This window comes from Heteronotia binoei, chromosome 18 (genome assembly GCF_032191835.1).
Source record: "Heteronotia binoei isolate CCM8104 ecotype False Entrance Well chromosome 18, APGP_CSIRO_Hbin_v1, whole genome shotgun sequence".
Lineage (NCBI taxonomy): Eukaryota > Metazoa > Chordata > Lepidosauria > Squamata > Gekkonidae > Heteronotia > Heteronotia binoei.
The window spans coordinates 10,860,676-10,883,015 of record NC_083240.1 but is presented as its reverse complement, the minus strand read 5'-3'; the positions used below and the strand labels follow the sequence as shown (position 1 = coordinate 10,883,015).

The window sequence follows — 22,340 nt, the reverse complement described above, 5'->3', positions numbered from 1 at the left end:
GAGAACCCTTACCTACACTTTGATAAAAGGACCAGTTCCTGCACTTTAGGAGAATGGAATTGTTCTATTGATGTATGAATACTACACTGACCGTCTGTATTAAATTCTACCAGCTCCTTTGCATATTAGGCCACACCTCCCTGATGTAGCCAATCCTAGAGTTTACAAGGCTCTTTTGTGTAAGCTCTTGGAGGATTGGCTACATCAGGGTGTGTGTGGCCTAATATGCAAAGGAGCTCATGTTAGAATCCCAACTTGATTAAATTATCGTTTGTATAAACACGCATAGTGTGAATGTTAAATAATTCCAGTGAATAATTGTCGCTTTCTTTTGATTACACGTCGGAACCTGTATTTTTTTCTGTATCGTAACACTTTATTGTGAGTGGCGCTTGGCTTTTCCTTTAGGCCTCTCAAAGTTGTCTCTGTTTCCAACCAGCCCTGTGCCAAGCTTCTTTGTCACTGCTTCAAAAGGAAGCGTCTGCTAGGTCAAGGGGTCTTCGTTCTCCTGTTTAATTCACTGTCTTCCGGAGGATGCGTTACAACACAGGGGAAAGCGACCGTTACCACATTGGGTCAAAAATTACATGGCAAAGTTGAGAAGGATCTGGGAGGGAAAGGATTCCCGGTTTACAAGAAATTACCCAAAAAGGACCAGGAGAGACTAAGTTCTCAAGCTCCATTTTCCTCTGTTCTCCCCCTTCCCTCTAAAAGAAACAACAAACTGCTATTTTAATCCTACCATCTGTAGCTGGCCCACTCCCCAAGGATTCAGATTTATCCGCCTTGTGCCTGTGAGAATCTCCCCTCCCGCCGAACCGCAGCGCAACCCAGTTCGGGGTTATGCAACAGCAGGAACACTGTTTCGTAGCAATTACATTGGGATCAAAGCTCGAAAAGGGGGGCTGACTACGAGAGCCGGGTAACTCTTTGTGCTTCTTTCCACAGCTAAAACAAAAACGTGGACACAAATAAATAAGAGTACATTTAAGGTAACAGGAATCCCCAGTCTTTGGCCCGCCTGGAAGAGACCGGTAGCCGAACAGCCGGTCGTGGCGGGTGAAATCCATCCTCTAAGCGAGAGCCATTTTTCTCGACATCAAGCTAAGTTTTGGGAACGGATGGCCACTAGAGGGAGCCAGAGTGCTTGGGGAGGGGTGGAGCAGGTAAGGGGGAGCTGGATCCCTTCCTGGTTTGGGATCCCCCACTTTTCCCTTCTCGTCCCGTATTTTCCCCTCTGTTCCACAGAGGCGCTTCTCAATCTGGGAGGGGGGCTCAGGCTCTCGGTCGATGACGATAGCTTCTCACTTGCGAGGCTGAAAAGAGGACGAAGGAGAGGGGGTCAGTGTCACGACTGCGGATCTGGAACCCGCTTAAACATAACCAACTGGCTTAGAGATGACATGGATCGTAGTTTGTCTCCCTTTCCCCTTCCCTCCCCCCTCCCTTGCCCACTCCCTCTCTCTCCGTTAATTTTTGCATTTGTTTCAAAATTCTGGACTCCCCAACCAGGGCCGGCGCGTGGGAGTTGGTGGGGTAGGCAGCGGCTTGGGGTGCCAACCCACCTGGGGGCCCCTTACCCACACAGAGCGCTCCTCCGACTCTGCCTTCAGGAGTGCTTTCCCCTTGCACTAAGCTCTTTGGAGGTTTCCAAGGAAGTGCGCACTGGTTTAGCAGTGCCAGTCGCTTTTGGGTTGAAAGTGACTGGTGCCGCTCAAACAGTGTGCTCTTAGTGCAGGGGGAAAGAGCTTCGTGCAGGGGGAAAGAGCTTCGTGTAGGGGGAAAGAGCTTCGTGCTGGGGGAAAGAGCTTCGTGCAGGGGGAAAGAGCTTCGTGCAGGGGGAAAGAGCTTCGTGCAGGGGGAAAGAGCTTCGTGCAGGGGGAAAGAGCTTCGTGCAGGGGGAAAGAGCTTCGTGCTGGGGGAAAGAGCTTCGTGCTGGGGGAAAGAGCTTCGTGCTGGGGGAAAGAGCTTCGTGCAGGGGGAAAGAGCTTCGTGCAGGGGGAAAGAGCTTCGTGCAGGGGGAAAGAGCTTCGTGCAGGGGGAAAGAGCTTCGTGCAGGGGGAAAGAGCTTCGTGCTGGGGGAAAGAGCTTCGTGCTGGGGGAAAGAGCTTCGTGCAGGGGGAAAGAGCTTCGTGCAGGGGGAAAGAGCTTCGTGCAGGGGGAAAGAGCTTCGTGCAGGGGGAAAGAGCTTCGTGCTGGGGGAAAGAGCTTCGTGCAGGGGGAAAGAGCTTCGTGCTGGGGGAAAAGAGCTTCGTGCTGGGGGAAAAGAGCTTCGTGCTGGGGGAAAGAGCTTCGTGCTGGGGGAAAGAGCTTCGTGCAGGGGGAAAGAGCTTCGTGCAGGGGGAAAGAGCTTCGTGCAGGGGGAAGGAGCTTCGTGCAGGGGGAAAGAGCTTCGTGCAGGGGGAAAGAGCTTCGTGCTGGGGGAAAAGAGCTTCGTGCAGGGGGAAAGAGCTTCGTGCTGGGGGAAAGAGCTTCGTGCTGGGGGAAAGAGCTTCGTGCAGGGGGAAAGAGCTTCGTGTAGGGGGAAAGAGCTTCGTGCAGGGGGAAAGAGCTTCGTGCAGGGGGAAAGAGCTTCGTGCAGGGGGAAAAGAGCTTCGTGCAGGGGGAAAAGAGCTTCGTGCTGGGGGAAAGAGCTTCGTGCAGGGGGAAAGAGCTTCGTGCAGGGGGAAAGAGCTTCGTGCAGGGGGAAAGAGCTTCGTGCTGGGGGGAAAGAGCTTCGTGCAGGGGGAAAGAGCTTCGTGCAGGGGGAAAGAGCTTCGTGCTGGGGGAAAGAGCTTCGTGCAGGGGGAAAGAGCTTCGTGCAGGGGGAAAGAGCTTCGTGCTGGGGGAAAGAGCTTCGTGCTGGGGGAAAGAGCTTCGTGCTGGGGGAAAGAGCTTCGTGCTGGGGGAAAGAGCTCCGTGCAGGGGGAAAGAGCTTCGTGCAGGGGGAAAGAGCTTCGTGTAGGGGGAAAGAGCTTCGTGCTGGGGGGAAAGAGCTTCGTGCTGGGGGGAAAGAGCTTCGTGCAGGGGGAAAGAGCTTCGTGCAGGGGAAAAGAGCTTCGTGCAGGGGGAAAGAGCTTCGTGCTGGGGGAAAAGAGCTTCGTGCTGGGGGAAAAGAGCTTCGTGCTGGGGGAAAAGAGCTTCGTGCTGGGGAAAAGAGCTTCGTGCTGGGGGAAAGAGCTTCGTGCAGGGGGAAAGAGCTTCGTGCAGGGGGAAAGAGCGCTTCCTGTCGCTCTCCCGTCTCCTACTGCCCTGCACGATGATGTCACTTCTGGTGACATCATTGTGCCACGCACGCACAATAAGAGCTCCATAAAGGGAGCTGGGGGGAGCGGGTTGCAATGCAGGGGGGTGCCTCAAGTGGCAGAAGTTCTAGCGCCAGCCGTGTCCCCAATCTCTTCTGAGCCTGTGAGCAGCTCTGGAATGTGGACACAAGATGGTGTGCACAATGACAAAATGACTGCCACAGGAGGTGGAGCCACTCCCAAGAATGTCAAGGAGTGAAGTGATGCATAACTGTAAGGGCTTTTTTTTGTAGCAGGAGCTCCTTTGCATATTAGGCCACCCCCCACCCCGATGTAGCCAATCCTCCAAGAGCTTACAAGGCTCTTGGTACAGGACCTACTGTAAGCTCCAGGAGGATTGGCTACATCAAGGGGGTGTGGATTTATATGCAAAGGAGTTCCTGCTCCTAAAAAAGCCCTGACAGTAATCCTATCTTGGCAGGCTCCACGAAAGGGGGGGCACCATGCCGCCCGTGGGCACCACGTTGGGTTCCCCTCCCCTAGGTAGTATGCTCTGAATTGCAAACTAGGCACTGCCCTGGATCCCATGGGGAAAGTAATCACTTCCAGCTCACAACTTCTTGTTCCACTAGAGGGAGCTCCATCGCCAAACTATATTATCCCTCCCCACGTGCACAGCTGGTTATGTTCGCCCATCCCTGAGAGAGGCTGGCTTTCCCCTCTTTCTTCCACCCTTTCTAGGATTGCCAGGTCCCACTCAGGAAATATCTGGGGACTTTGGGGGTTGAGCCAGGGTGTGACAAGCACGACTGAACTCCGAAGGGAGGTCTGTATGGCCGTCACATTTAAAGGGACCGCACCCCTTTTAAATGCCTTCTCTACACTGGAGCTCCGTGTCACAGAGTGTTAGAGCCGCAGTACTGCATTCCAAGCTTTGCTCACGATGAGTTCGATCCTGGGGGAAGCTGGGTTCAGTTAGCCGGCTCAAGGTTGAGGTTCCATCCTTCCGAGGTCAGTAAAAGGAGTCCCCAGCTTGCTGGGGGGAAAGTGTAGATGACTGGGGATGGCAATGGCAAACCACTCCGTAAAAAGTCTGCCATGGAAACAACATCAACCCAGAGTCGGAAACGACTGGTGCTTGCACAGGGGACTATCTTTACCTTCTACGCTGGAAATATTGGAGGATGGGGGCACATTCTTTTTGGACTCATAGAACTGGAGCCCCTGGTCCAATCTTTTTGGGGTGGGTGATTTGAGGAGAGGCACCAGATGCTATTGAAAATATGATGCCATCTCAAAATAACTCCCCCCCCACAAGCCCCAGCTACCCACGGATCATTATACCCTATGGGGACCAGTCTCCATAGGGTATAATGGAGTGCCCAGCAGACATCCCTCCCACGTTTTCTGATAACCCTGAAGCAGGGGGAGGGCCTCCAAACCAAGGATCCCCTGCCCCCAACTGGGGATTGGCAACCCTAACCTTTTCACTTGAAACCCCAAGCAAGCAGCTGCGGGGTAGCGGGTTCCGCTCACGCCCTTTTGCAGGAGAGAGACACGAACTCACCCTGCTGCACGTGCGCCATCCGACACAAGCCCTTCCCGGGGAGGTTCCTGTACACTGGCTTGACGCACACTTTGTTGGCGCTGCCCGCGGTGAGGTTGGACAACAGGACGCTGTGGATCTGCGGCGAGACACTGAGGAGGTTCGAGGGGCCCGCCTGCCGCCGGCACCTGACCCGGTAGCCAAGAACGGCGCCGTCTGCAGGGTCCCAAGAGGCCTTCAGGGTGTTGGGGCCCAGGTCTTCGAAGCGGAGGTGCTTTACCTTGGAGTTTTCTGATCGACAAAGGAGAGGAGAGAACACACATTCAGGTGATCTCCTACAACCTTTCTGAGCCTGCAGGCTCCTTCAAAAGGCTGCTGTAGGGCTGTGGGCACAGCCACATAGTGGCTGCTGCAGCTTTCCTTCAGTCCCGTGGTCAAAATCCTTCCATTCCCTTCCTCTCCCCACAAAATCAATCCATTCCCTTCCCACAACAGACACCCTGTGAGGCTGGCGGGGCTGAGAGAGCTCTGACAGAAACTGCTCTGGAGCGGAACGGCTCTGACAGAGTTACGACAGTGGGGCAAACGTAGCGGCAGTTAAGAGCACCAGAAGAGCACCGCTGGATCAGACCGGTAGTCCATCTAGGCCAGCATCCTGTGTCACGCAGTGGCCCAACCAGTTCGTGTGGATGGCCAACAACAGGGCAGAGAGGCCGAGGCCTTCCCCTGATGTTGCCTGGCTCTGGGATTCAGCTGAGAGCCTCTGAATGTGGAGGTTCCCCTCAGCCACCATGGCTAGGAGCCTTTGTTAGGCTTCTCCTCCATGAATCCATCAAGTCTTCTTTTCAAGCTACTTATTCCTGGGGCCATCACGACATCCTCTGGCAGCGAAGTCCACGTTTTGATCACTGCGTAAAGTGGCGTTTCCAGTTTGGTGTCGTTAAGTGCATGGACTCTTATCTGGGAGAACCGGGTTTGATTCCCCACTCCTCCACTTGTACCTGCTGAGATGGCCTTGGGTTAGCCAGAGTTTCCTTGAAAAGGCAGCTGCTATAAAAGCACTCTCAGCCCCACCTACCTCACAGGGTATTTGTTGTGGGTGGGGGGTGGAAGGTAGAGGAGATTGGGACTCTGAGATTCAGAGTATAGGGCGGGATATAAATCCAAGAGCCAGTTTGGTGTAGTGATTAAGTGTGCGGACTCTTATCTGGGAGAACCGGGTTTGATTCCCCACTCCTCCACTTGCACCTGCTAGCATGGCCTTGGGTCAGCCATAGCTCTGGCAGAAGTTGTCCTTGAAAGGGCAGCTGCTGTGAGAGCCCTCTCCAGTCCCACCCACCTCACAGGGTGTCTGTTGTGGGGGAGGAAGGGAAAGGAGATTGTGAGCCGCTCTGAGACTCCTCGGAGTGGAGGGCGGGATATAAATCCAATATCTTCATCTACCTCACAGGGTGTCTGTTGTGGGGGAGGAAGGTAAAGGAGATTGTGAGCCGCTCTGAGACTCCTCGGAGTGGAGGGCGGGGTATAAATCCAATATCTTCATCTACCTCACAGGGTGTCTGTTGTGGGGGAGGAAGGTAAAGGAGATTGTGAGCCGCTCTGAGACTCCTCGGAGTAGAGGGCGGGATATAAATCCAATATCTTCATCTACCTCACAGGATGTCTGTTGTGGGGGAGGAAGGGAAAGGAGATTGTGAGCTGCTCTGAGACTCTTTGGAGCGGAGGGTGGGATATAAATCCAATATCATCATCATCTTCAAATCTTCCTTTTGCCTGTCCTGAGCCTACTGCTCATTAGCTTCACTGGATGCTCTGGAGTTCTAGTATTTTGGGAGAGGGAGAAATTTTTTGTCTCTTGGTCATCTCTCTCTACCCTATGCATAACTTTATAAACGTCTTTCTCGTCGCCTCCCTTTTATTTGCCTCATTTCTAAACAGAAAAGTCCCAGACCCATTTCCCACTGGCCTCATGCCGCTCTCACGCTCCTCTTCTCCGCGGATTTCGCACTCTCTGCCCCGGGGCTGCAACTCGCTTCGCCTTTTTCCTGCGGCAAACAGAAACCTCCAAAACCACCGTTTCTGTTTGCCGTGTGAAAAAGGCGGAGCAAGTTGCAGCCCCGGGGCAGATGGCATGAAATCTGACGGAAGCCCCGCGGAGAAGAGGAGCGTGAGAGCGGCTTAAGGCCAGCGGGAAATCGGTCCCAGACTCTGTCTCCAGCCTTTCCTCACAGGGAAGGTGCTCCCACCCCCTCATCATCTTGGTTGCCCTCTGTATTCCCCCCCCTCCCAGCTCTGCTGGGCAAAAGCACCCTCCCCCTTTCTAAAAACACTGCTGGGCATCAGGTAAGGTGTTGCTGGGTTCCATGGCACCCTGCCCTCCCCCACCCCCCGGCACCATGCCGGGGACTCCTGTTTTACCACAATTGCAGTCCCTTTCAATTTTGTGTCACCACAGTGAGGCAAACAGAAGCAACTCCTCCAGGGTCTCGTTGGCCTTCAAGAAAAAGAGAAGAGATTGGCTTTCTACCCTGCCCTTCAGTACCTGAAGGAGTCTCACAGGGCGGGCCCTAGACTGTCTGGTACCCTAGGCAACCTTGGGCAGTTCCGCAGGGCCTGCAAGACAGCCCTCTTCCGGCTGGCTTACAACTAACCGACACTGGGAATTTCGGATGGTGGTAGGGGCATTCTGATAGACAGCTGGTTTTATGTTTATGTTTTATTAACTTATTGTTTTAAAATGATGTTAATTGATGTTTTAAATGCTAAACCCTATGTTAAATTTTTACGTGTTGTGAGCCGCTCTGAGCCACTTCGGTGGGAAGGGCGGGATATAAATCGAAATATAAATAAATAAATAAACTTCTGTCCCCCCTCCCGCACTGATAACATCACCAAGTCACATGGGGGGGATGTCTAATTTGGTGCCCCCAGAAGGCCAGCGCCCTAGGTAATCACCTAGTTTGCCTAGGGGCAGGGCCAGCCCTGGAGTCTCAGAGCGGCTTTCAATCTCCTTTCCCTTCCTCTCCCCACGACAGACACCCTGTGAGGCTGGTGGGACTGAGAGAGCTCTGACAGAAACTGCTCTGGAGCAGAACAGCTCTGACAGAGTTATGGCTGACCCAAGATCACCCAGCTGGCTCTGCATGGGGAAGGGAGTGGGGGAATCAAGCCCGGTTCTCCCTGGTTAGAGTCCGCACACTTAACCGCTACACCAAACGGGCTCCCCAGGCCTTTTCATTTAATCATCCCTGAGCCCCACCCTCTTCAAATGTGTCTCTTCCCCTTTTAAAAAGCATTCATGGACAGTGTCCCTCTGAGCATGTCCAAAGTGCATCCGTACATTCTTCTGGGACTCACCTTCCTGTGTGCAGGCCTTGGCGGAAAGAGCTCTCTCTTTCCCTGACTTATAAATAGCCGAGACGGTCACCAAATAGGTGGTGTTGGCTGCCAGGTTCTCCAGAACGGTGGTGTTCTGACCCCCATCCACCACTGCCAGCTTGACGGAGTTGGCGGGCAGAGGCCCGTACAAGACTTGATAGGAGGCCACGCTTTCCAGGGTGGGCGACCAGCTGACCCGGACGCTGTGGGCTTTGGATTCCGAGATGAGAACCCGGGCCGGGCTGATGATCTCTGCGGGGGGAGAAGAGACTTGGTCAAAAGCTTTTTTTTGCTGCTGTTGTTCATGCAAATATCACTTGTCCATTTTAAAGCCTCTGTACCAAACAGGCACTCCTTCTCAATTTTCAGTTCCCTGGCTGCTCCCTGGGTAGCCTTTAAGAACCTAAGAGAAGCCATGTTGGATCAGGCCAATGGCCCCTCCAGTCCAACACTCTGCATCACAGAAGAACATAAGAGAAGCCATGTTGGATCAGGCCAATGGCCCATCCAGTCCAACACTCTGTGGTGCATAAGAACGTAAGAGAAGCCATGTTGGATCAGGCCAATGGCCCATCTAGTCCAACACTCTGTGTCACATAAGAACATAAGAGAAGCCATGTTGGATCAGGCCAATGGCCCATCCAGTCCAACACTCTGTGGTGCATAAGAACGTAAGAGAAGCCATGTTGGATCAGGCCAATGGCCCATCCAGTCCAACACTCTGCGTCACCCAGTGGCCAAAAAAACCCAGGTGCCATCAGGAGGTCCACCAGTGGGGCCAGAACTCCAGAAGCCCTTTGAATCCTTTGGGAAGCAGGCGTGTCAATGGAGACTGCAGAGCAGAAGGGGCATTCCCTCCTGTGTGAAAGAGAGCGGGGGATTGGCTATTCTAGGATGGCGTTGTGCCTGCGTTAAAACAATAAGAACGTAAGAGAAGCCATGTTGGATCAGGCCAACACCCCATCCAGTCCAACACTCTGTGCCACACAGTGGCCATAAAAACCAGATACCATCTGGAGGTCCATCCGTGGGGCCAGGACACTAGAAGCCCTCCCACTGTCCCCCCCCACCATCAAAACACCAAGAATACAGAGCATCGCTGCCCCAGACAGAGAGTTCCAACAATGGCTAATAGCCACTGATGGACCTCTGCTCCATATGTTTATCCAATCCCCTCTTGAAGCCGTCTATGCTTGTAGCCGCCACCACCTCCTGCAGCAGTGAATTCCACATGTTAATCACCCTTTGGGAGAAGAAGTACTTCCTTTTATCTATTCTAACCCGACTGCTCATCAATTTCATTGAGCGCCCACAAGTTCTTGTATTGTGAGAAAGGGAGAAAAGTACTTCTTTTTCTACCTTCTCTATCCCTTTAGGTAATGTGTCGGTCTTCTGAAGTGGTAAATGAGCTTTTATTATGTCATTGTCCCCCCTTATTACTATTTGATACTTGGTAGCAGGGCTTTTTTTGTAGAAGGAACTCCTTTGCCTCTTAGGCCACATACCCTCGACGTAGTCGATCCTCCAAGAGCTTACAGGGCTCTTAATTCAGAGCCTACTGTAAGCTCCAGGAGGACTGGCTGCAGCAGGGAGGTGTGGCCTAATATGCAAAAGAGTTCCTGCTACAAAAAAGAAAATCCCTTTTGCCAAAACAGACTTTTCCTCAAGTGTGCTTACCTTCCAAAGTGGTGACTCTGGTGGTTTGAGGCGGGATGTACCTCTCATTGGACTCAGGGATGAGAGCGACCTCGTAGGTGGTCTGGGACACGAGGCCGCCCACCAGGATGGTGGTGTGGTCACCCGTCAGCTGTTTGGTCAGCTTCCGCCTGGGCTCTCCGGTAGGGGCATACTCCAGCACGTAATAGCCGGTGTCGCGCGTGAGAAGCTTGGGCCAGACGAGACGGAAGCTGCTCGAAGAGATCTCCGTGGCGCGCAGACGTTTCGCCTGGATGACGTCTGGAAGGGAAGATGCGGGGAGACCACGGTCAAAGCTCACTTCCTCATCTTTTTGGTATTTCGATTTTTAACTTTCACGGAACTTTCACGGATCACGTTTACTCATTTGTTAGGAGGGCCAGCTCTGACATAAATGAGACTTTGTTGGGCTGAGCCGTGTCGGGCTGGACCATAAGTGTACCTATAAACTTTATAAAGGACGTAGACAAACACAAGATTTTTTTTAAAAAAAATAAAACTTGAAATAAAACATGCTTAAAACATTAGCTCTCGTTGGTCTTAAAGGTGCTTTCTTTGTATCTCTCCCATGGGATCCAGGGAACTGGGCAAAGAAAGCTCTGGCTTTTTCCTTCCTTCCCCAGGGGGCCAGGAAGGGGAGGAGCCTCAGCCAATAGAAGGAAGACGGGCTTGGCTCAGTAGCTCTGCTGTGTAATTGAGAGAGCCTGGCAAAGTAAGCTCTGCCTTCCCCCCTTTCCCCAAGGGAGGAGCCTCAGCCAATGGAGACAATAGAAGTTTTGCTCTGTAGCTCCTGTGCGATTGAGCAAGCCTTGCAAAGCAAGCTGTGATGCAGAAGGAAGCAAGAGGAGAAGGAAGCAGATGACAACCAGTTGCTCGGGGGCCTGATAGGAGCCCTCCGATGGCTTGATTTGGCCCCCAGGATGAATGTTTGACCCCACCCCCTTGGTGTAGAGCAATTGTTAGAGGCCCAGGCTGAGAAGACTGGGTTGGGATCCATTTTCAGCCTTGAGGACTCAGTGAGAGGCTGTGGACCAGACGCTCTTTCAGCCTGACCCCGATGTATCATCCTAGGACTGCTGCCTCTGCTGGGGGCAGGGAACTCCCATGTACTAAAGCTTGATCGGCTCACTCCACCATTCCCAGCGCAGAGAGTCAGCAGAGTGACCTGCCCACAGAAGGAGCTGCCCGTTGCCTCTCTGCACGAATCTGTTCTGAGCTCACCCCATCTTCCACCCAGAGGACATATTCAGATGAGTGGATAATTCCAAAGGGCGGGGGAGGTTGGATCTGCTCACTGTCTTGTCTGTCTTCTTTGAACCTGAACGTGCTTAGTTTTATAACGGAGTCTGGCTTTTGAAAGAGTTTGGGCAACTGTGCCCATGCTCGTCAACGCCGGGAAGCTAAGCAGAGTTGGCCACAGCTAGTACTTGGGACAGGAGACCCTCAAGAATGACGGTGCTGCTGTGCAGAGGAAGGCAATGGGAAACCACCTCTGGTGAAACCACCATGGATCAGTTGCATGCTATTGATTGTGATTGTTCAGGCCAACTCAGCTGCATGCTATTGATTGTGATTGTTCAGGCTACGGGCGTTTTGGGGACGCTGGCTTATATGAACATAAGAGAAGCCGTGTTGGGTCAGGCCAATGGCCCATCCAGGCCTCCAAGCTCGAAGGATACAGAGCATCACTGCCCCAGAGAGAGTGTTCCATCTATACCAGGGGTGGCCAACGGTAGCTCTCCAGATGTTTTTTGCCTACAACTCCCATCAGCCCCAGCCATTGGCCATGCTGGCTGGGGCTGATGGGAGTTGTAGGCGAAAAAAACATCTGGAGAGCAACCGTTGGCCAGTCCTGATATACCATGTGGCTAATAGCTCCTGATGGACGTCTGCTCCATATGTCTATCCAATGTCCTCTTGAAGCCGTCTAGGCTTGTCGCCTCCACCTCTTCCTGCAGCAGTGAATTCCATATCTGAATTACAATTTGGGTGAAGAGGTGAGATACATAAACATCCAGCAGATGGCAGCAGAGGGCCACTTTTGGGAGCAACCCCTTTAGGGCGCAAAGAACACTGGATGTTCCAACTCCACAGCCCCAATCCGTATCGAGCAGTGCCGGATCAAACCCTGTGGAGGTCCCGAGGCAGTCAAAATCTCAGGGGGCCCCGGGCAAATTATCTCAGAGTCAGAGCGCCCCACCACCACCCGCAGCCCTCACTGAAACTGTGAGCAGCTAAACTCAGTATGCAGGAGTCCCAGCCTCCAGGTGGGACCTGGAGATCTCACTGAATTTGGGTTGCCAGGTCCAATTCAAGAAAGATCTGGGGACTTTGGGGGTGGAGCCAGGAGACACTGGGGGTGGAGCCAGGAGCAAGGTTGTGATGACCATAATTGAACTCCAAAGAGAGTTCTGGCCATCACACTTAAAGGGACCGCACCCCTTTTAAATGACTTCCCTCCATTGGAAATACGGGGCACCTTCCTTCAGTGCTCATAGAATCGGACCCCCTGGTCCAATCTTTTTGAAACTTTGTGGGTGTTTTGAGGAAAGGCATCGGATGCTATGCTGAAAGACTGGAGCTTCTACCTCAAGAAACAGCCTCCACAGAGCCCTAGAAACCGGTGGATCAATTCTCCATTATACCCTATGGGAATAGGTCTCCATAGGGAATAATGGAGTGCCCTGCAGACATTCCCCTCCCCCCCGCTTTCTGATGACCCTGAAGCAAGGGAAGGGCCTCCAAACGAGAGGATCCCCTGCCCCCACCTGGGGATTGGCAACCCTACCCTGAATTACAACTGCTCCCTAGGCAACAGAAATCAGTTCCGGAGGAAATGGCTGCTTTGGAAGGCGGGGACTTTATGGCATTGTACCCGGCTCTTTCCTCCCCTAACTTCCACCTTCCCCAGGCTTCGGTCCCAACTCTTCAGGAATTTCCCACCCCAGAACTGGCGACTGTAGCTCCAACGTCCCGGACACCGCTGCCTTCCCCCTCACGCCCTCTCCTTTTGGATCAGAGGGCCTCCTGAGGTGTTTCGGCCTCCCCGAGTCTAACCTTGGGGACGCCAAGGCCCCTGACAGAAGAATTCGATCCTTTCAGAACGCTTGGAGGGCATAGCCAGGATTTTAGATGATGAAGAAGAAGATATTGGATTTATATCTCGCCCTCCACTCCGAAGAGTCTCAGAGCGGCTCACAATCTCCTTTCCCTTCCTCCCCCACAACAGACACCCTGTGAGGTAGATGAAGATATTGGATTTATATCCCGCCCTCCACTCCGAAGAGTCTCAGAGCGGCTCACAATCTCCTTTCCCTTCCTCCCCCACAACAGACACCCTGTGAGGTAGATGAAGATATTGGATTTATATCCCGCCCTCCACTCCGAAGAGTCTCAGAGCGGCTCACAGTCTCCTTTACCTTCCTCCCCCACAACAGACACCCTGTGAGGTGGGTGGGGCTGGAGAGGGCTCTCACAGCAGCTGCCCTTTCAAGGACAACCTCTGCCAGAGCTATGGCGGACCCAAGGCCATGCTAGCAGGTGCAAGTGGAGGAGTGGGGAATCAAACCCGGTTCTCCCAGATAAGAGTCTGCACACTTAACCATTACACCAAACCATTACACCAAACTGGCTCTCCAAACTGACTTTTAAAAGTCAGGGGGCTTTTTAAAAAGTGTGTGTGGGGGGGACTTTTTCCCCTCCACAGTGAGGTTTGCTGCGTCTCATAAGCTTTCTTCTGGTAAAAATAAAGAAGAAGAAAAAAGGCAGACTGCACTCCAGAGGACCCCCTGGGTGTCAAGGGGGGCCCTGCCTGGAAGTCAGGGGGCAGTGCCCCCAAAGTCGCCCCCATGGCTACAGGCCTGAATCCTGATCAGGCTCCCAGTGCAGTGGGGAAGGAACAGGAGGAGAAGGAGAAGGAGGAGGAGAAGAAGATGATGATATTGGATGTGAATCCCACCCTATACTCTGAATCTCAGAGTCTCAGACCGATCGTACAATCTCCTTTATCTTCCTCCCCCACAACAGACACCCTATGAAGTGGGTGGGGCTGAGAGAGCTTTCCCAGCAGCTGCCCTTTCAAGGACAGCTCTGCGAGAGCTATGGCTGACCCAAGGCCATTCCACCAGCTGCAAGTGGAAGAGTGGGGAATCAAACCCGGTTCACCCAGATAAGAGTCCGCACACTTAAGAAGATGGAAGATATTGGATTTATATCCCACCCTCCACTCCGAAGAGTCTCAGAGCGGCTCACAATCTCCTTTACCTTCCTCCCCCACAACAGACATCCTGTGAGGCGGGTGGGGCTGAAAGGGCTCTCACAGCAGCTGCCCTTTCAAGGACAACCTCTGCCAGAGCTATGGCTGACCCAAGGCCATTCCAGCAGGTGCAAGTGGAGGAGTGGAGAATCAAACCGGGTTCTCCCAGATAAGAGTCCGCACCACTACACCAAACTGGCTCTCAGGAGGTAATCTTGTCCACCACCCCCCTCCCCGGTGTGCTTTTTTCAGCTGCCAAAACAGCCCTCGCTGGGCTGTTTCAGTGTCTAAAAAGGGGACGGGAGAACAAGATCGCCTGGTCCAACCTGCTATTTTTAAATTGCCACATTCGTCTTGAAAATAGCACTGGGGTCCATGGGCTGGACCCGTGGATGCTGTAACAGCTGGTTTGGTCCAGAGTCCCTGGCTTTTGAGTGGATGCAAACGCGGCAGTTTTATATCTCCAGGGAGGCTGCCAATTCGTTTCCCTGGCCTCCTTTCCTCTCCACCTTGCTGACATGACTCACCCCAGACAAGAAGCCACAGGCAGGAAATGTGACCTCACTTGTCCAACGCGAGAGCAGCTGCACGCAGAGTGGAAAGAGGAGGATTCGGGCGGTTGGGCCTGCGGGAGGCGACGGCACCGCCAGCCCCCCCCTGCTCGCCGCGCCCCATTCCCTTCCCCTACCGTCAACGTTGGCACGGACCACGCCGCACGTTCCTGCCAGCCAGCCGGGCTGTTAAACCTTGGTGCGAGTCCCTTTGCACCTGGTGAAAAAGTCACCGGAGCTAAAGCACATCGGATCATTACAAGCAAGAAACCTGGAGGGTCGATACGATTTGCCCTACTCGGTGAATACGGTTGCCAACTCTAGGTTTGGAAGTACCTGGAGATTTGAGGTTTGGAAGTACCTGGAGATTTGAGGTTTGCTGCTTCTCATAAGCTTTCTTCTGGTAAAAAAAAAAGAAGGGAAAAAAGGCAGGCTGCACTCCAGAGGACCCCCCATGACGTCAAGGGGGGCCTGCTTGGAGGGAATCAGGGGGCAGTGCCTCCAAAGCCCCCCCTCCCATGGCTACAGGCTTGAATCCTGATCAGGCTCTGGTATATAGTAGAGTTTAGGGAGAGGAGAGACCTTTTCACCAGGGGAAGTGGAATCTAAGCCCTCTCTTTTGTACTGTCCCTCAGTAATCTGGATTCAAAGGTACATTGCCTCTAGCCATGGAGGTTCCATTGGCTATCATAGCTAACAGTCCATCAGTGGATTGGCTTTCCATTAATTGGTGTCATCTTCTTTTAAAACCATCTAAGCTGGAAGCCGTCACCGGAATCTTGTGGCTTGGAGTTCCACAAGGTATTCACACATTGTGCATACAAGCAGGGTGTGGAATTCTAGCAGGAGCTCCTTTGCATATTAGGCCACACACCCCTGATGTAACCAATCCTCCAAGAGCTTACAAGGCTCTTTTTTTTTGTAAGCTCTTGGGGGATTGGCTACATCAGGGGTGTGTGGCCTAATATGCAAAGGAGCTCCTGCTAGAATTCCACCCCTGCATACAAGTATTTTGTCTGTAGCGTTATGTCAAAAGGGAGGGGAGGGAATCCCTTCTGTCCATGCCATGTCTCATTTTATAAGCCTGTCTTCCCCCGCCAACTATAAAGTCCCTGATGCTTCAGCTATACCAAAAAGGGGGGCTTGCTCCAGCCAAAGTCATGCATCCCTCCAGTCTTTGCAGCTGATTGTCCACACCTGGGAAACGGCTGGCACGTGCAGCCTCAACTTATCCTTGGGGCCATGCAAGGAAGAAGAGAAGGGCTTTAACCCTTGAGTCTCCACGTGGTTTTGCTCATCCAAGCCAGGCTCCTCAGTCTATCATCATCGGCGTTCGGGAGGGAAAGAAAGGACCTGTTTGTAAAGGACGTCCACTTCCCCCTCTTTAAAAACTTAACAGCAGCGTAGGGGGGACCTTGTCTTAAACTGCTGACCAAACGGCATTTGCAGGGTTAACTAAAACAAAACCTGCGCACAGCCACCAGGCAAATTCTCTCTTCTCTCTTCCTGTGCACAGCCACCAGGCAAATCGAGGCTGCCGTTTGGGACCTTTGTTCACTCTCGGGCTGACCCAGATGTGTTTTGCTGCCCCTGGGTGAATTCAAATGTTGCCCTTTCCACTTACAATTCCTGGCAGAGCAGCTTTTAACAATGGCACATTGGATGAGCAGGAGATGAGTGGGATTCCGTTTTGTTTTCCGTGTGGCCGCTTGGTGACTTTCCTCTCCTTCGGAGCGGAGGGCTGGAGGAAGGGAGGAGGGGGTGCCGAGCTGCTGGCTGCCCCCCAGGACAATAGCGCCCCCTTTCTCAGCATTGACACCCCGAGAAGCGTCGAAAGCATGATACTCAAGCCTCCAATTTAGGCTCAGGGAGGGAGCCGAAAGCCACGCTGATCTGGCAGCCTGGGAAACAGGCCCAGAGGTTGCACTATGATATCACGCACCATTTGATCAAAGCCGGTCTTTGTCTAAGGGACAAACGGGCATTGTTTCAAATGGGCCCGTCCTCCCTTTCGGTCCTCTGCATTTGCCAGTCGACTGTTGGCGAGACCAACCCGGCTGGAAAGTCAAACGACGTAGCCGGAGGGCGGGGGGTCAAAATCCCCCAGGCGACTTCCCTTGACTGGAAACAAAGCAGAATTGTGGAGCCGTCATAAAAACTAACAGAGCTTTTAAATAAGCTCAGGGAGGAGGTATAGCATGTTTCGTCAGGTTCCCCCCTCGCTCGGTTCTATGCTTAAAAAGCTTGGGCAGAGGACAGAATGGACCTGGATCACTCCACCCCAGCAGTAGAGTAAATGATGGAATCTAAAATGGATCCCACAACCCATTCTAGTCAGGCACAAAAAGCCAAGCATGGTCAGAGCTGTTTGCTTGTATCTCAAGGCCTCTGAGAAGATACCAATGACATCTCAACCCACTTTGTGGTGGTGTGGGTGTTTTGGCAAGTGATGTGAGCATGACTGGAGGGGGGGGGGGATGGGGAATGTACCAGTTACATTAAGCCTCTCTTTGCTGCTTCCCTTCTGGAATTACACCCCCAGAAGAGCTTAAATTTAAGCCGCAGACTTCCGATGGGATGGAACTCCATTCTGTTCCCACCTCTTCTCTCTGTCCTAGAATAGTTCCAACTTTGCCACCTTCAGAAGCAGGAAAGCTGCAGAAGACTTTGCTGTATTCTTAAACTGCATAGACCAGGGGTGGCCAACGGTAGCACTCCAGATGTTTTTTGCCTACAGCCATTGGTTTTTTGCCAATGGCTGGGGCTGATGGGAGTTGTAGGCAAAAACATCTGGAGAGCTATCGTTGGCCACCCCTGGCATAGGCCAATATCTGTAGGGATGAATCTGAGGGACCGTCTTTCCCCATATGAACCCCAGAGAGCACTGAGGTCAACGGGGAAAAACCTAATGACTATCCCTGGGCCGAAGGAAATTAAATATCAGAGTACCAGAGCATGGGCCTTTTCGATCGCGGCCCCTACCCTATGGAACCGACTCCCCGAGGAGGTGCGGGCCCTGCGGAACCTCGAACAGTTCCGCAGGGCCTGCAAGACCGCCCTTTTAAAATTAGCACATTCGGACTGCTAAGAAAAACGGTAATCAAGGATCCGCCAATGCGGTCTAAAGATCTATACCGCAGTATAACTGTATTTACTGGATTGGTTTTAATTTAATGTTTTAATGTCTTATTGTTTTATATTGTAAACCTAAGGTTTTATTTATTACTGTATGTTTTTATGGAATGTTGTTAGCCGCCCTGAGCCTGCCAAGGTGGGGGAGGGCGGGATATAAATGAAATTAATAAATAAAATAATAAATAAATAATGGATTCCCTGGGAGCCTGCCGAGAAACTTTTCGGGGAGAACCAGGTTTGATTCCCCACTCCATCACTTGCACCTGCTGGAATGGCCTTGGGTCAGCCAGAGCTCTGGCAGAGGTTGTCCTTGAAACGGCAGCTGCTGTGAGAGCCCCCTCAGCCCCACCCACCTCACGGGGTGTCTGTTGTGGGGGGAGAAGATATAGGCGATTGTAAGCCGCTCTGTGTCTCTGATTCAGGGAGAAGGGCGAGGTATAAATCTGCAATTCTTCTTCTTCTCTGACAGAAGCTGCCCTTTCAAGGACAACTCCTGCGAGAGCTATGGCTGACTCAAGGCCGTTCCAGCAGCTGCAAGTGGACGAGTGGGGAATCAAACCCGATTACCTCGGATAAGAGTCCTCACACTTAACCACCACACCTAACCGGCTCTCAGAAGACTGTGGTCTGATCCACAGGACCATTCTTAGCCCATCAGGTTTACCTGTCATGGAGTCTCTCAACTCCTTGATAATGATTGGCAGGTCGTCCACGTCCACGAAATGGAGGTGCTTCTCCGGTGGCTGGCTGGCTGCGGCCGACAGCTCCAAGTAGTTCCCCCGCCCCGTGCTGATGATGAAAACTGTGACCCCCAAGTCCTTGAGAAGCTGCATGGGCCGGGAGATGTCATCTGTGGAGAACCCATCGGTGACCCACACCAGGACTTTGGGCACGTCGGGCCGAGCGCCGGCCTCTCCCGTGAAGAGCTTCTCCTTGGCGAAGGAAAGAGCTTTGCCCGTGTTGGTGTCCCCCATCACCTGTTGGATGCCCCGGATGGCGTGTTGGACCGCCCCGCTGGACAGGTAGCGGTCAAATGGGAACTCCATGGTGGGGACGGTGCTGATATGGACCACGCTGGTCTGGACGTCATGGGGGCCAAAGGTGAAGGGTCGGAGGAGGTCTGCGATGAACTCCTTGACTCGGGAGAATTCGTAGTAGGAGACGCTGCCGGAGCTGTCCAGCAGGAAGAGGAGGTCCCCTTCTACATCCGGGACGGAGGGGTGAGGACCTAGGGGAGGCAGAAGCAGGGTTAAAAAGTGCCACGGATCCACCCCGATTGCAGGCACTGCTTTGGGAGGTGGTGGCTCCACCCCACGTCAAGCTGCAAAGAAATAGGTTTGTAAAAAGGTGGTCCCCTGTGCAAGCACCAGTCGTTTCTTACTCTGGGGTGACGTCTCATCATGACATTTTCAGGGCAGGCTTTTTACAGGGTGGTATGCCATTGCCTTCCCCAGTCATCTACACTTTCCCCCCAGCAAGCCGGGGACTCGTTTTACCGACCTCGGAAGGATGGAAGGCTGAGTCAACCTCGAGCCGGCTACCTGAACCCAGCTTCCGCCGGAATTGAACTCAGGTCGTCGTGAGCAGAGAGCTCGGACTGCAGTACTGCAGCTTTAGCATTCTGCACCATGGGCCTCGACACAGAGAAAATCAAAAACACCCCAAATTTGACAAACTGTCAAGTCTGAAAACTTGGAAGAAGGGACCACGGCTCAGAGCGCCTGTCCTGTGTGCAATGGGTCTCGAGTTCAAGTCCTGGCATCGCCAGTTCAAAGAATCTCTGGAAGCTGATTTTGGAAGAGACCTTCTCCTGCGTGGAGCAGGGGGCTGGACTGGGTGACCTCTATGGCCCCTTCCAGGTAGGGAAGACAGCATGGTGCAGCCCAAGCTCGTCAGGGCTACACCTGAGGAAGACTCTGCAGAGGAAGGCCATGGCAAATCTCCTATGTTTAATCCCCTACCTTAAAAGCCCCATGCTGGGGTTGGCAAAAGGACCTGATGAAGGGCGGGGTATACCCACATATGCGCATGGCCCCCTTCCACAACCGAAGGCCCCCTGCCAGTCAGAGTAGGGAATACCGTGCTGAGTGGACCAGTGATCCGAGTCGAGAAAAAGCAGTGACAGGGATTCTTAATTTGGATTTCAGTCCTAACATTTGGCCCTCGAATCTTGAACGTGCATTCCAGCTGCGTCCTGTCTCCTAGGCTGAATTGCCAGAGATGATGTAAGAGGCGCTGAACCCTGAAGAACAAAAAGACTTACAAAGCAACCCCGGAAAGGCTGAAATCAGGACAGAAACTGTGATTTTTTACAAGAACCAAGAAATAGTAAACGGTCTGTCGGCTCTCAGTTTCTCCCTTGCTCCTGAGACGTTTTTCCCTGCGGCCGGGTCTCTTCCAAGAATTGGCTGTTTGTCCCTGCCCACTTCCCTTTGGCACACTGGCTGGCATTGTGGGAAACATCCCCACCTTCTCACCCACAGCCTGGGCAGAAACGCAACCCCTTCCCTCCCTCCCATCTTTGCAAAGCATCGCGCCTAGCAGGAAGGCAGAGCGTGGCCCTGTGACAGGGCTCTCGCTTGGCTCCATCTTAGCCCGGCCCTTTCTGGGCAGAGCGTTTGGCGCTGGGCTCCCATACCGAAAAGACCCAAAATGTGAGGAGCATGAACTCATGAAAATCATGAAAATTTTCTGGCAAGGCCTAAAAAAAAGCCGAAGGGGGTGGGGGAAGTCCACGCAAGCAGAGCTGGGTTTGTTTTTTTTTTCTTCTGCCGGGGTCCGTCTGGGGCCAAGTTCCTTTTAAAGTCACAGTTTATACAAAGGCTAAAATAAGCTGGAGGAAAGGACGGGAGTGGGGGTGGGGAGAGACCCAGAACAGAAAGGATGACGAAGGAGAAGAAATATTTTGCTTCTCCCAGACACCTTCCTGCTCCTTTGAATGGTGCGGTAATAACGGGAATGCTATTGTGTCAGCTCCAAGGGAAGGCGTTTGTCTCTAATCTTTCATTTTACTGTGAAAGGTGTTTCCTCTCTGGGGGGGAAGACCGGCCAAAGATGTTTCCTCAAGCGAGCATTGATGGCCGGTGGGGATGAGCCACTGCTTATACCCGTTGCTAACTCTAGAATGGGAAATTCCTGGAGATTTTTTGGGTTTGGAGAGGGGAGGGACCTCGGTGGGGTATAATGCCACAAGCCCACCTTCCAAAACTGCCATTTCCTTCAGGGGAAAGGAAAAGGAAGGGTCCCCTGTGCAAGCACCAGTCGTTTCTGACTCTGGGGTGACGTCGCTTTCACAACGTTTTCACGGCAGACTTTTTACGGGGTGGTTTGCCATTGCCTTCCCCAGTCTTTTACACTTTCCCCACAGCAAGCTGGGGACTCCTTTGACCAACCTCGGAAGGATGGAAGGCTGAGACAACCTTGGCCCAGCAACCTGAACCAGCTTTCGCTGGGATCGAACTCAGGTTGTGAGCAGAGAGTTCAGATCTCAGTACTACAGTACTGCTGCTTTACCACTCTGCGCCACAGGGCGGCTAAAGGAAAGGTCCCCTGTGCAAGCACCAGTCGTTTCTGGCTCTTGGGCTATGTTGCTTTCACAACGTTTTCACGGGAGACTTTTATGGGGTGGTTTGCCATTGCCTTCCCCAGTCTTTTACACTCCCCCCCCCCCAGCAACCTGGGTAATTTTACTGACCTCGGAAGTCAACCTTGGGCCGGCTACCTGAAATCCAGCTTCCGCCAGAATCGAACTCAGGTCATGAGCAGAGAGTTCAGACCCACAGTACTGCAGTACTGCCGTTTTACCACTCTGCGCCGTGGGGCCATTTCCTCCAGGGGAGGTGGGGGGACTTATCTCTGGAGATCAGTGGTCATTCTTCTGACTGCACCTGAAGGCTGGCGATGATACACCTGCTCTCCACTGGGGAGGAGTTAGCCGTTGGAAAGTAGCCACAGCAAAGGACAGATGTTTTGCAGCTGGCTGGGCCATCCAGGACAGGCCTGATGAGGTCAGAGCTTTGTGGGGCCTTGCCCAATTCCACAAGGCTTGCAAGACGACGTTATTTCAGCGAGCTTTTAACTGAATGACGACTACCTCCATGGTATTGGATCCAATGGGATGCCCAAGAACACCGAATGCCGTCCTAAATCATACGGAGTGAGCACCAAATTGTTTAAACTGTTTTAAATGGTTTATTTTAATGTTCAATGTAACTGTTTCTAGTGTTATCCTATTATGTTTTGTGAGCCGCCCTGAGCCTTCTTCGGCAGGGAAGGCGGGATATAAATCAAATAAACGAAACTAAACTTTTGAGCCCTGACTTGGGTAGCCCAGGCAAGCCCAACGTCTATTCCAGCATGAAGTTTCATGAGTCAGAACTCACTTGGCGGAGTGCTGGGATGGAAGGTTGCCAGGTTCTCCCTGGAGGGTAGCGTTGCCAGCTCCAGGCTGGGAAACTCCTGGAGATTTGGGGGGAGCCGGGGAAGGAAAGGGACCTCAGTGGGATATGCCCATGGAGACCATCCTCTAGAGCATCCATTTTCTGGAAAGGAGCTGA

General features: G+C 52.8%; 1 protein-coding gene across 1 annotated transcript in view; it reads right to left on the bottom strand.

The window, feature by feature from the left end:
• Nucleotides 1-486: 486 nt before the first annotated feature.
• VWA1 (von Willebrand factor A domain containing 1) overlaps nucleotides 487-22,340 on the bottom strand; it is a 46,820-nt gene continuing 24,966 nt past the window's right edge. Inside the window, exons 2-6 of the mRNA XM_060259456.1 lie at nucleotides 18,449-19,012; nucleotides 9,826-10,104; nucleotides 8,128-8,400; nucleotides 4,792-5,061; nucleotides 487-1,316 (exon numbers count right to left, since the gene is read on the bottom strand). Of these exons, the coding sequence (XP_060115439.1) occupies nucleotides 1,276-1,316; nucleotides 4,792-5,061; nucleotides 8,128-8,400; nucleotides 9,826-10,104; nucleotides 18,449-19,012 (1,427 nt within the window). The 3' untranslated portion in view covers nucleotides 487-1,275. The remainder of the gene's footprint in view (nucleotides 1,317-4,791; nucleotides 5,062-8,127; nucleotides 8,401-9,825; nucleotides 10,105-18,448; nucleotides 19,013-22,340) is intronic.